We start from the raw sequence: 14,692 nt of genomic DNA on the forward strand, positions 1-14,692 counted from the left end.
TGTTCCCCTTCAGGGCATCTCCCCGACCCAGGGATTGAACCCGTGTCTCTGTCTCCTGCACAGTAAATGCAGGTGCTACAAAACTGAATTTGCTGTAACAAAATTGGAGTGGCTGCCTTCAGTTACTTTCACTGGACTAACAGAGTCATGGTTCAAGTTAATTGGACCACTTAAGGTATTGGCAGGCTCCTAAGACTTCCGTGGTGGTCCAGTGGTTAAGAATCCGCCTGCCAAAGCAGGGGACACAGGTTCAGTCCCTGGTCGGGGAAGATTCTACATGTTGTGGGGAAAACAAAGCCCAAGTGCCACAACTGCTGAAGCCCACGGACTCTAGAGCTGTGCTCTGCAGCGAGAGAAGCCGCTGCAACGGGGAACCCAAGCACCACGATCGAGAGCAGCCCTTGATCACCGCAACTAGAGAAAGCCCACACCAGCAACCAAAGATAAAACCAATTTTAAAAAAAGAGTTAAGGTATCGGCAGGGTCCTAAGGACATATTTTCAAATGTTCAAATATCTGCCTCGGACAATAAGTGAACTAAGTCAATCAAATGAGGCAGGCTGTGTCCCAAGTGTGGTTCAATCAGTTCAAGTGTGTTAATTATGATTTTTTTTTTGTCATTCTCTCAGAAATAGGCATTTTTAACAGTGCAATTTAAAATTCCACTAAATTAAGATAAACTCTTTCATTTTGTTCTCAACGGAAATCAAGATATAAGAAGCAAACAGCTTTGCTCTTCAATTTTTTTTTAATACTCTGTTAAGGTATCTACATTAGCCTAAATTAGAAATTTATGCCCTTGGAAGCAAGTTTGATGCCAGGAATCCTGTGGGAGGGAATAAGAATGAAAGGGGGGAATCGGCTTTCACCGATGGAAACCTTGAGAGGTCAGTGGTGACAAGTCTCATCACTGGTCACCAGAGCCAGGATTCCAACTGAGGACATCAGAGTCCAGAACACTCGCTCTTAAAGCCTCGGGCATCCCCTGGGAGGGGGTCCTTGGCTATAAGAAAGGAAGTCTGTTGTCGTAATATGTGGAGAAGGTCTCACCCACTTCCTAGGCACCCAGTTAGATCCAGAGCATGTTCATCTTTTTCCTCATTAAAGAATCCACACGGACAACCCCAGACAAACACGGGAGCAGGCTTGCCCTCTGCTGCAGGTCACACAGAATTCTGTTCGACACCAACAATACTTTGTGGGGAGTTCAGGGTTTCTGAGCGCAAGCCACTCGTCCTCCTTGCTTGGCCCCGCAGTAAGCTTTTCTCTGATCAAAACAAAGCCGAAACAATGCTTTTCTGCACAGATATCATCTCACACCGCCCCCTCCCTCTCGTGTGGCGGACGTGGTCACGTGGAGCAAAGCACCTCCTCACACACCAACACCTGCCTCCTCCCTCCCCAGGGGCCCAGGTCTCAGCTCCTGACCGCCATCCACCACCGCTGTCCTGGGAACCCTGAAGTCACTCCTGACTCCTCCCACTTCCTCTCACTCCCCGGTCATCTGGGCATGCCCACGTTCCTTCTCGCGGTTTTCCTTCCCGTTTTACTGAATCGAGATGCCAAAAATCGGTAAGACACATGGTTCTTTCCTGTGTCACTAATAAAGGAGTTAAGCTGCCACTTAAGCCATGTTGAGGTGCTTCCTTATTACCCAGAAGTTCTTACCTCTACATCCTGAAAAAAAAGCCCTTTAGGAACTATTTAGACATAGATAATTATCAATACCACGTGGAGGGAAGCAGTGTGTGTGGGCACGCTTACTCATGTCTGACTATTTGCAGCCCCATGGACTGTAGCGCGCCAGGCTCCTCTGTCCATAGGATTCTCCAGGCAAGAATACCGGTGTGGGAAGACATGCCCTTCTCCAGGGGATGTTCCCGACCCAGGGATCACACTTGAGTCTCCCGTGTTGCAGGCAGGTTCTTCACCACCTGAACCACCAGGGAAGCCCAAAGGAAAACAGGAGCTGATAACCAGTACCACCTTTCAGAAGTGGGGACATGGCCTTAGATGGCCCCCAGCCCAGCGGACCCTCCAGCCAAATGCAGCCTCCTAAGTACCTGGTGGAACCAACCCAAGACCCACTCAGCCAACCCACAGAATCTAGAGAAATAATGAATCACTGTCATTGTAAGTGAAAGTCGTTCAGTAGTGTCCGACTCTTTGCGACCCCATGGACTATACAGTCCACGGAATTCTCCAGACCAGAATACTGAAGTGGGTAGCTTTTCCCTTACTCCAGGGGATCTTCCCAACCCAGGGATCAAACCCAGGTCTCCTGCATTGCAGGTGGGTCCTTTACCAGCTGAGCCACTCAGTTCAGTTCAGTTCAGTTCAGTCGCTCAGTTGTGTCCAACTCTCTGCGATCCCATGAATCGCAGCACGCCAGGCCTCCCTGTCCATCACCAACTCCCGGAGTTTACTCACACTCACATCCATCGAGTCAGTGATGCCATCCAGCCATCTCATCCTCTGCCGTCCCCTTCTCCTCCTGCCCCCAATCTCTCCCAGCATGAGGGTCTCGTCAAGAGTCGTCATAAGCGCCTCGGTTTTTAGATGATGGCTGTTTGTGTAGTAACAGGTTACTGAAGCTGGTAGCTCAGCTACGTATGGGTTGTCTCCCTTTTCTGTGTCCATAAACAGATTGGCTGTTGTTTTACAAAAGCATATGGAATTGAAGAACATAAAAAGCAAACGCATAGAAGTCCACTTCAATTCTGAATCACAGCAGAATCATCTCGAGGACATTTACACAGCAATTAAGCTCACCGTGCGCAGTGCCAGCCACGCACCCCTCAACTGGGAAGACAGTAAAGCGAGCGGCTGTGGTCAAGTTCACCGTGACAACAAATGAACCTGCAACACGACGGCCAAGAGGCATCAGCCTAAGACGCGCGCCGTCTCGGCGCCAGGAAGACAGGACACAGCAGGTCTCAGACCCAACTGCTGCCCCTCGTGCCGTCGGCTGGGGGGCCCGGCGGCCTCGGGACGGGCCTCTCCTCTGCTATTTCTACTCATGCTGCAGCTTCAGTCCATACATTGGGTTCCGTCGCTAGCAGTGATTCTCGAGTGCGCGTCTGTTCATTTCACTTTGCTGCTGAGGTCAGGAGCCCCATGAATACAGGTGTCTCACCTGCCCTCCCAGCCTGCGTCCTGCACCCCACTTTCCCTCACAGGCACTGTGTCCTCCCGACTCTTTGAGGCCGTGCTGATGGAGACACATGAGTGCATCTGAAAGTCAGAGGGGTGACTGGCTGCCCTCCTGGAATTGTTGATGGAGGGAGGGCTGATGCTGGTGGAATCAGGGATGACAGCAGGCTTGGGCTAGACCAGAGAACGAGTCCATTTCCCGGGTGAGGACAGTCACGACCACTGTGGGCCCCGCGTCACGGCCGCGTCACGCTCTTGCACTCCACTGGCAGACACTCACACGCGGCTCATCTGTTATCTCCAGCACATGCAGCTTTGCCCGGCCACCAGACACGTATAAATTCATCACCAGATGCCCTCGTTCAAGTCTGACAGTCTGTGGGTGGAGAACTCTGTGTGTTTTTGAGATTGTTCACTGAGGGGTCAGCAAGACCTCGTACCGTAGGTCATTTAAAAACACACCTGCAGGACTTCGCTGGTGGTGCAGTGGATAAGAGTCTGCCTGCCAACACAGGCAACCCGAGTGTGATCCCTGGTCCGGGAAGATTTCACAGGCCGCAGAGCAATGAAGGCAGCAAGCTGCAGCTCCTGGAGCCTGTGTGCCTAGAGCCCGGGCTCTGCGGGAGGAGAAGCCCCTGCGATGAGAAGCCCAAGCAAAGAGCGGCCCCCACTCGCCGCAGCTAGAGGGAGCCCACACCCAGCGGCAGAGACCGGGCACAACCGGAAATAAATGATTTTTAAAAAATCAACGTGCTAAAACAAAACACACACGTGCAGACTTGGACCACACGATTCAGCAGCCCCACCCGGGCACACACCCAGAGAAGACACTAACTTGAAAAGATGCACGCACTCCAATGTTCGCAGCAGCACTATCTACAGTAGTCAAGACATGGAAGAAGTCTAAGCGTCCATCAGCAGATGAATGGATTAAGAACAACGTGGTACATGCGTACAATGGAACAATATGGATGGAGATTTTCAGATTATCAGATTATCATATTATTATGATTATCATTATCGTGTGGAACAAACATACGTAACATTATCATATTATCAGAGGTTATCCTATTAAGGTAAGTCAGAGAAAGACAAATATCATATGATATCATTGATGTGTGGAAACTTTAAAAAATGATGCAAATTGACTCATTTGCAAAACAGAAATAGACTCACAAGCATAAAAAACAAACTCATGGTTACCAGAGGGGATACGAGGAGGGAAGGATAAACCAGCCGCTTGGGATTAAGACATGAGGCTCTGCTCTACAAGACAGATAAACAATGAGCACCGGGGAATACAGCGCCCGACAGTGAGCACAGCACAGGGAACTAGCCTCAGTCTCCGGCGATAACCTACTATAGGAAAGAAGCTGAAAAAGAGCATACACACGCATACACATACACACGCATACACATGCACACGCATACACATACACACGCATACACATACACACGTATACACATACACACGTATACACATACACACGCATACACATACACACGTATACACATACACACGTAAACACGTGTAACGGGATCGCTCTGCTGTTCCCTTGAAACTAACACAACATGGTAAGTTAACCATACTTCAATTTTTAAAACTGTTTTAGAAAACTGCTTGCAGGTTTAAAAGAAAACTCAGTTCTCAGTCTTACCAAAAGTTGCTACTCCGCCCAGCTGACACTCTTAGAATGGGCAGATGACCAAAGGCTTAGGACAGCCCCTCACACGCCGCAGGGCGATGTCCCCACTGAGGGCAGTCCTGGGCTTCCGGGTGGGTTTTTAAATTTCCTCCCCTCACTTTCCAGAAGGATGTTGAGATGGCTAACACAGAAAATAAATGAAAGCTTAATAAGCTAGAAGTGGAAAATTGGGGACAAGAAAATAAGGGAACACATGTATTTAGCCTAAGATAGTTGCCGTGACTAGCCCTAAATCCAGGCTCCTGCAGCCAAAGGGAAGGGGCCAGCATGCAGAGCAGTCTCCATTCTCAGCAACACAGTCTAGTCCTCAGATGGGGCTAGGACCCCCTCGGGGCTCAGTCCTGAGGTTAACGGGCCACGTGCGCCTTTAGACAAGAGACGGCGGATAACGCAGAGCCCTTGGCAGGTATCTGTATCAGCCTTTGCTAAACCAGTGCCGTTTATCTTCTCCTAAGACTTTTAGTCTTCTATTAATAGAACAAAACGTGCTTGTTGCACGCACAATAGATCTAGTTTTTCTAAAATAACACATTTTTGCATTGCAGTTTATGCCATGTTGGTAATCATTCTGTTTAAAGAGTCCAAAGTATTAAATACCCTCATCGAAACCCATTATCTTTGCAGCGATAGATTTCCAGAAGGGGAAACGAAATGCAGATACGCTGGGAAAAACGTGCTCAATTTTAGACCAATTTTAAATGTATAGTGAAAAGAAAATTGCGTCCCTTCCTATAAGGAGCCAAAGCCAAAACAGCAAAACAGCAGAAAGAGGACACAACGAAAGCACGTACTTGCAAACCCGCGTTGCAGGTTCAGCAGGTGGATCCAATCACCTGTGTGCTCAGCGGCATCCAAAACCACACAGGTGTGGGATTTCAAACTGGCACCGTTCACGCTAAACAAGAGTCATCGCTGAGAATCCAGTGCCCACACGACTTGTGAAATCCTGGGGAAGGCGGCAGAGAATAACCCCGTAGAGCTCGGATCCTGTGCTCTTTCCCTCCCAGGTGACCTGGCCCTTCTGAGTCACAGCCTGGACCTCGTTTGCTGAGCTCCACGTGCCGATTGCCCCCTTCCCACCAGGCATCATCCTACTCACACGACTCGTTTATACGAAACGTGTGTCGCAGCTCATGTCCGTGTGCCTGTCCCCACTAGACAGAGCGCACCCCGAGAGCAGAATCACGGCTATCATGTCTGTGTCCTTGGTGATGCTCACCCACTCACCCAGCAGACATTTAACACTCAGTGCAATCCTTAGAGAGAGAGAGACAGAAGTAAGATGACCCTTCAGCTCGAGAAGCTACCAATATAACAACAGCGTCAAATCAGAGAAAGCTTCACACCAAAAGCCAGACAGCAGACGAGCCCCATTCTGGGCTCGTCTCACCTAGGAAGAGACGTGCAAAGCTCCCTAACAACATTTAGCAAAATATACTCAGAAAGTTTTTTTTTTCAGCAGTGAGGCTTTTTCAGTGCAGGCCAGCTGGGCAAGGATTGTGGCCATGACGTCAATGTGAAGAGCACCAGTTCAGGGGTGTCATCATTCTGAGCTCCTCCAGGGAAAGTACAAACGGAGTGAGGGCTGGACCCCAAGGCCAGGCTTGCCCCAGGTGAACGCAAGGTGGTCCCGGGGGTACGGAAGCCAGAGCTCCTTGCAGGGAGGTGATAGACGGTGGGTATGAAATCGGAGCTGCGACAGGAGGAGAGCAAACCCTAGGGCTGGCGGCCTGCTATCAGGAAGGAGTAGACTGATAACTCAAGAGCTCCCAAGGCCAGCCACTCCCAGAGGGTGAGGACTCAAGCAGCCCAGCTGGGAAGGAAGGAAGCAGTAGGCATTCAACAGCTTTGTTGAATGAATATTCACACAGCAGAGCCACTGCAGCCTGGATTTCATAAGCTGATCTGGAATAGGTGGTCATCGTATGAACAGGTGGGCCTGTCCAGGTCGCCAAGATCTGGCCTCCACCTGCCGCCCTTGTCCCATGCTTTGCGTTGCAATAACAAATTGTGTTTAGATGAACACATACATACATGCACACACACACACACACACAAACTCACACACTTCCTCCAGCTGTCACGTCTACCTAAAATCCGCTCCCAGCTCCCTCCAGGCCAAGCCAGGCTCACCTTTGCTCCTCCCGGCAGGTCCCATAAGACCTGCGCATCTTTTTATCTCCGCACTCACTGTGTTCCAGCACTGACCCCTGACGTACCTCCCAGGCCTGGACTCTGGGCCCCAGGTTCACCCCGATCTCCTGCTCGCCTTGTTCCTAGGAGGGAGCCTGTGCTCAGAAGCTCACTCGAAAGGAGCGGAGCTAGCCTGTCCTGCGTCCTTTTTGATGCCAAAGGACACCAGGGTCTTTTGGAGGAGGAAAGCGCCCCACCAGGAGAGCAAACCCAAGGGCTGGCAGCCTGACTCAGAAGAGAACAGACTGATACACTGAAGAGCCCCCCGGAGGTGATTACAGCTGTCCTCTGTCCTTTGTTAAGAAGCACTTACTTTTTTCTTTCTTCGTGAATGCTTTTCCATGTCTGTGTACTTTCTGAAAAACAAAAGAGAATCAAGCTTGAAATGTTTAAAGCTCACCAAAAACATCTGAATAAAAATGTTGACCACTGCCTCAGCCTCAGGAGACACTGACCGCCACGAGGAAGGAGCTAACTGTCTCAGAGGACACAGCCTCCTAACAGCATCAGCTTCCAGGGAGAGAAAGCACCCCCTCCCGGGGTGGGTAGTGGTTGACCCAAGGTTGACCCAAGGGCAGCACATTTATAGGCACCTTCTGCCCTAAACTCCCCTGGTGGCTCAGACGGTAAAGCGTCTGTCTACAATGTGGGAGACCTGGGTTCTATCCCTGGGTTGGGAAGATGTGCTGGAGAAGGAAATGGCAATCCACTCCAGTACTATTGCCTGGAAAATCCCATGGACAGAGGAGCCTGGTAGACTACAGTCCATGGGTCACAAAGAGTCGGACACGACTGAGCGCCTTCACTTTCCTTTCCTTTCTGCCCTAAAGCCTTTATACGCTCTCAGGGCAGGGGGGATGGGAACCCTAACATTTGAACGTTTTTGACAGCTGTTTAATCACGTTTGCAAACGCCGTTTCTTCACACAGCCCTTGAGAGGATGGGCAGAGCGAGCGTTCCTGCTCTCCCTGGGCTGGTGGAGAGCCCGGGCTCCGGACGCGAGGGTGTACAAAGCTCTCCCTGGGCTGGTGGAGAGCCCGGGCTCCGGACACGAGGGTGTACAAACGCCCCCCAACTGATCAGCACAACTGGGGCCAAAATCCAGCCCCAAACCCAGTCCCCCTCCATTTCCTTTGGAGCCAAAAGTGAGGAGCTGGATCGGCACACAGCTTGGACCTTCTGTCCCGCAGGCAGCCTCCTGCACGTCAGTCCGCGGAGCCTGGGGCCGCCCCGCCGCCACCGGGAGTCTGACACTCAGAGCTTGTCCAGGGTCATGACCCCGAGGGCCCCAGACCCATAGGGCAGTGTCTGCATCTGGCGGCAAACTCAGAAAGGGCGGAAGGGACCGGAATCTACAGGCTGATATGTGGAGCTCGGAGCACGGAGGGTTTTCACACAAAAACAGCCTGAGAAGCAAGCTGGGTGGGACGCGGAAATTCACGGAGGGGTCAAGCACCATTCTGCCCTGGGGACGAACGCAAACCACCTGTCTCTTCACCTCAGGGACCGGGAACAGTGAGAAGGGCTCTCTGCAGAAGCAGCCCGCTCCGTCCTCAGGAGCATGGACGCAGGATGCGGCTGCGCAGTGGAGCGCCGCCGCCGGGCTCCTCTGCCTCAGGGAAGACCCTGGCCGCCCCCCAGGCCGGAGCCCACAGGAGAGCAGGGGCCTCCTCTTCAGGTGCCCGCCTGCCCTGTCCCAGATCCGGGAGTGAGGGACAGTCGCCACACGCTCTCAGGGGATGGGACCACAGCCCCTGCCGTCTCATCCTCCTCCCAGCCCCTCCTCCACGACCAAAGACCCACACTCCGGGGGCTCCCTGTTGCCCAGGCCCGGGATCCACTGTAAAATCATGGCTTTGTTCACCAGCAGAGACTGCCCCCCGACGCACGCTGCTTTACAGAAGAAAAAGCAAGTCGAATTAAGACAACAAACTGTGTCAGGTGGAGGGTGGGTCACCACGACAGTGGCCTGGGACCGCCTCCATCTTGCACGATTAGACCCTTGACCTCTGTGACCCCAGGCACCCAGAGAAAGACAGCACACTCGACACAGGACCTCGCCTCGCTGTGACTGTCCCCAGCAGCAGAGGTTCCTCCACGCCAAGATTCTGAAAATCCAAAACTGCATCACATATAAAATAAGATCAAATTTCAGCAAAACAGCAGATATCTGAACTGGCCTGATACCAGCAGATACCTGAACAGAGGATGAGATGGCTGGAGGGCATCACCGACTCGGTGGACGTGAGTTTGAGTAAACTCCAGGAGTTGGTGATGGACAGGGAGGCCTGGCGTGCTGCAGTCCATGGGGCCACAGAGACTGAACTCCCTGAGCGGAACTGGCCACGTGAGGGGAGGTGCCAGGGAAAGGGCAGGTTTCACCAGGCGGGAAAAGGAACAGAAAGTGCTCACTGCTGGACTTCACTCGGCACCTTCGGGGACTTCCAGTAAGGGAAATTCTTGAAGGTCTCCAGTCCTGCAGCCACATAAAAATGGTTGTCTTGCAAATCCTTAGGGTTGTCCAAAAGATGTCCATTCATTGTAAACAGCCTGCAGATAAAGAAAAAGCAATGGGCTGGAGATTTAAGAGCTGTGACGTCAGGGCTGGGGATGGGGAGAAGGGGCGTCCAGTAGAGAACACGACTGGCGTGTGGATCACTCGGGGAGTAACGGGACTGATGCTCTCTGAACAAACGTGATCCAAACACGCTGAGCCCTGAGGGGGCGGCTCTGCCAGGATTAGGCTTGCTTTCCATTTTTAGATTTTTAAATTAAAGTATATTTTTAATTATGTACAAGTGTTCAAAGGCCCTTGAGAAGAACACTTTACGCTGTAGGTTGTTGTTCAATTAATTTTAACTAATAACAGCTAAAATGAATACAAATTGGCTTATATTGTGTAAAAATACTTGAAAAAAGCCTGGCATTTATTAGAAAACAATACGCCTTCTTATAAGCACCGAAAGACTAAAACATGTCTGCTTTATATTCTGCACTCTTTCCGGCAAGCATTAACGCACTCATTCATTCGTTTAAGAAACCGTTCAGTTCACCCAATGTTGAGCATCTGTTCAGCACAAGACAATGAGGTAAGCATTGCCTTGGATAAAAATATGGGTAAGAAAGTCACTGCTTCCCCACAGTCAAGCAGTGTACAAAACCTGGAGAGACAAGTAGGACCAGAGAAGGGCAAAGTGCCAGCGCTCTGAGGAGAGAAATACCACAAGCGACTGCGGGCTTCACTGGGCTGGGAGAATGTGCAGAGGGGTTTGAAGGGTGCATAGGAGTCCCTCACGGGAAGGAGGAGGGAAACCTGTGAGGCAGCAGAAGGGGCCTCTGCAGACAGCCGGGACACAGGGCTTGAACACTGAATCACGAGCCTGGAATTCATCGCTTACTCAGAGAGAGCGGAGGGTGGAAGTGTGGGGTGAGCGCTGTTTGACAGCACTCAGCTGGCTGCTATGGGTGGGATGCGGCAGAGGAAAAGCACCCCGCCCGGGGGAGGAGACGCAGAGCCGGGGTGGGGGACACGCCTACCCACAGCTGCAGCGGGCACGGGGCGGGGGCAAGAGACAGCAGCAGGACAAGCGGAACGGGCGGGACCCCCGGGACCCCTCCCTCCCTCCCTCCATCGCGCACCCCCAAACCCCAGCGAGCATGGGACCAGCCCGGGCACTGGCCCATACACAGCAGCTGGGCCCCCGCCTCGGAAGTGCTGACCCTGTGAGCCCAGGATGGGGCCTGAGCATCTGTTTCCAACCAGGGCAGCTCCTGGCCCTGCTGCCTTGGGTCACCGGGAGGGGCAAGAAGGAGACCCCCAGACAGGAGAGAGTGGTGAGCCACCTTGGGAGCAGAGCCCCGGGCTTCCAGGTGGGAGGCAGGGCTTGGAAATCCCTTCCCCTCCTGCTGTCTCCTTGGACAGTCTGTGTCCATCCCCCCAGAGGGCTCACAGCTCACCAGCGGCAAGCCAGGGAGGGGCAGGCACTCTCAGCACTGAGAGGCCCAGGGCGGGGGCAGACTGACCTCCCGTAGCCTGGAGGACAGGCTCCCCCAGAGCCTGGGCTCCGGGGCCTGGACCCCAAGGTGCTGGGGGTGGACGGCTAGGGAGACGCCACCGGAAGACGTGCTCGGACAGATGGAGCAGCAGCTTGAGCAAGGAAAACTTTATAAGATAAGGGAACTAAGAAATAAGCAATTACTTGAAAGAGACACATGTATCCCAGTATTCACTGCAGTGCTATTTACAATAGCTTAGAACACAGAAGCAACCTAGATGTCCATAGACACGAATGGATAAAGAAGTTGTGGTACATGTACACGAGGGAATATTACTCAGCTACAAAAAGGGATGCATTTGAGTCAGTTCTGATGAGGTGGATGAACCTAGAACCTATTATACAGAGTGAAGTGAGACAGAAAGAGAAATATAAATACCGTATCCTAACGTATATACACAGAATCTAGGAAAATGGTACTGAAGAATTATTCACGGCGCAACAATGGAGAAACAGACATCGAGAACAGACTTATGGACACAGGGAGAGGGGAGGGGAGGCTGAGATGCGTGGAGAGAGTGACATGGAAACTTACATTACCATATGTAAAACAGACAGCCAACGGGAACCGCTGTATGGCTCAGGAACTCAAACAAGGGCTCTGTATCGACCTAGAGGGGTGGGATGGGGCAGGAGATGGGAGGGAGGCTCAAAAGGGAGGGGATGTGTGTATACCTGTGGCTGAGTCATGTTGAGGTTTGACAGAAAACAGCAAAATTCTGTAAAGCAATTATCCTTCAATAAAAAAATAAATTAATAAAAAAAGAAATAAGCAATTACTGTTTGTAAGATAAAAACAGAGGAGCTTCATCCCAGGATGAAGCAGGGAATGAGAGCAGAACATGGAGGGCGAAAGTTAGGGGATAAAAACCAGAGGTGCCATCATCCAGACAACAGGAATCCCCAAAGAAGCTAAAACAGGAGCCAAAAGGAAGAAACACACGTAGAAACGATGGAGATTAGCGTCACAGAGGGAAAAACAAAGGGCAGCTGAGCTGGAAGCGCCCCCAGCGAGTGAGAAAGCAGCGAGACCAGGCTCGGGGTCACAGGCGCGGCCCACCGTGCTCCCCGGACGCTGAGAGCGGAAACGGCCGGACCTCGGGGCCTCAGGACTCGGCCGGGACCACTCAGCGCTGTGCTCTCCATCAGGGTCAGGGAGACGGGGGCTGGGGGGACGAGGGCCGGGGGACAGGCTACCCTCCCTCGTCCTCCCCTTGCTGCCCGAGCAGGCTGCGCTACTGTCTCAGCCACACCTTCCCCTCCAGCCACAGCCCCTTGGCCTCGATGACTTCAGCCCCCTTCCTCCCTGCGGGGACCACCAGGATGCTGGCTGCGACTTCAGGCCGTCCCTGGACACACCTCCACACTGAGGCTGCTGGCTATGACCTTGGGCTGTCCCTGGACTCACCTCCACACCGAGCCCCTCCCAGGCTGATCCTTCCCTGCTCGGCCACAGACCCGTCCACCCGTCTGCCCCCTCCCTAACCCCAGGCCACCAAGCATCAGAGCAAACAGCGGCCCTGCAAGGCATCTCACTGCACATTCGGGGCCCAGGCTCACGCTTCCTCTCCTCTCACACTCGGCTCGCTGTCGCCTGTCCACTCACAAGGGGCTACCTTCCCCACCTCCAGGTCCAGCGCCTTCCATCCACTCGGGACCTTGTCCCAGTGGCCACCCCAGCCCTCTCCTCCCCAGTGCATCACTGATCACACATATGCACACACACACACACACACACACACACACACACACACAGCAGCCTGCAGACAGCAAGGCGCCGGCCTGCAGGGCCTGCACGGTGTGGACCCTGGAGGCTGCTCCGGCCTCAGGCCTGGCTGCCTCCCCACAAGGACGCCAGCTGTATACAGTGGACCGTCTGCGGTTTCCCCCAGACTCCTCGCTCGTTCCCGATCGGTATCACCAGCCCATCCCACACTTAAAACACACCAAGGGCTCCTCAGGCACTTCACCACATCACAACTCCTGGAAGCAGGTACTGTTCTTATTTCCAATCTCCCAGAGGATGAGACAGACCTTGGGAAGCTCAGTGTCTCCCCGGCGTGACCCAGGTGCAGCCACCGCGGCCTCCTCCATCCAAGGACTCCACTCCCACTGATGGGCCGGTCAGCCCCCCGACTTCTGCCCAACTCTAACTGCAGGCCACCTGCAGGGGTGCGGGGGCCCCAGGGACAGAGTGGGGTCACGGGACACACCGACCTGGGTAGCTGTGTTCACCACACCTCGTGGGAGGGGGACACTCACTAAACTTTGTTGAGTGAATGAACAAAATTGGTTAAAAATAAGTATGGCCCGAGGACTACAGAAATACTGCCTGCCCGAAGAATTAAAACCAGAGTTCACGAGCCTCATGTTAGACCTCGCTGGTGCTGGCTACAAGTTCTCACCGAAACCCCCCATTTCCTGGGTCCCCAGGACAGGACACAGTCTTACTTTCTAACGCCTCCCAGAGGGAAGACCTTCTCCCCAACCGTGGCCAGCACGCTGTTCCACTCCATCAGGCGGAATTTGGGTATAATGATCTTCACAGGTGGAATAAACAATCTTCCATTCGTGAAAACACTGCAAGGATAAAGGGAAAGATTTCGTTAGCGCCTCACGCTCTGGGGGAGAACGCTGGGCTTTCAGGAAACACACACACTTACAGAACCACGGAAACCACACAGAGCCCTGAGCTCGGAGAAGGGGGCACAAATGGCAGGGACTCAGCCTCATAGGAGAGAGGATGTGCCAATGGGCAGGGCTACACTCTGTTCTTCAAAAACTATGCCTCTGTCAAAACAGAATTTTCCTACAATGTTGATGGGAGCGAAAATTGGTACAGCCACTAGGAGAGACCAGTATGGAGGTTTCTTAAAAAACTAAAAATCGGATTTCCACATGACCCAGCAATCCCACTACTGGGCACATACCCAGAGAAAACCGTGATGCAAACAGATGCATGCGCCCCAATGCTCACTGCAGCACCATTCACAACAGCCAGGACGTGGACGCGGCCTAGACGTCCACCAGCAGAGGGACGGATAAAGAAGACGCGGTGCACAGGCGCGATGGAACAATATTGTTGTTTAGTCGCTAAGTCACGTCTGACTCTTCTGCAACCCCATAGACTGTCGCCTGCCAGGCTCCTCTGTCCACGGGATTTCCCAGGCAAGAACTATGGAGTGGGTGGCATTTCTTTCTCCAGGGCATCCTCCCGACCCAGGGATCAAACCCACATCTCTTGCATAGGCAGGAGGGTTCTTTCCTGCTGAGCCACATCCAAACACAAGTAATTTAAAACTGGAGAAATACATCTCTATTTTTTTTTCAGGGTAAATGTAACTTTAAATTTAACAGGCTTGCACCCAATAAAGAGAATCCATTTTCTCATTAAGGCTCTGTGGCAAGAGGCCTGCAAACTCCAGAGTCCACCTTTTCCCATGTTTAAATGTTGCCCCACAATAAACCTTGAAAGGATGTTCTGTACAAGCTGCACCACAACTCATCTATGATGTTACTACTACATTGAAGATTGGCAGCAACGTTCCCACCGAGTGGTGCTCCTAAAGGGTGTACACCAAAAGT

At 52.5% G+C, this 14,692-nt stretch overlaps 1 protein-coding gene across 1 annotated transcript in view; it reads right to left on the minus strand.

Moving 5' to 3' along the window:
* DCDC2C (doublecortin domain containing 2C) overlaps window positions 1-14,692 on the minus strand; it is a 44,527-nt gene that overhangs the window by 11,542 nt on the left and 18,293 nt on the right. Inside the window, exons 4-6 of the mRNA XM_018052787.1 lie at window positions 13,559-13,687; window positions 9,465-9,602; window positions 7,366-7,408 (exon numbers count right to left, since the gene is read on the minus strand). Of these exons, the coding sequence (XP_017908276.1) occupies window positions 7,366-7,408; window positions 9,465-9,602; window positions 13,559-13,687 (310 nt within the window). The remainder of the gene's footprint in view (window positions 1-7,365; window positions 7,409-9,464; window positions 9,603-13,558; window positions 13,688-14,692) is intronic.

This window comes from Capra hircus, chromosome 8, assembly GCF_001704415.2.
Source record: "Capra hircus breed San Clemente chromosome 8, ASM170441v1, whole genome shotgun sequence".
NCBI classification, from domain to species: Eukaryota; Metazoa; Chordata; class Mammalia; order Artiodactyla; family Bovidae; genus Capra; species Capra hircus.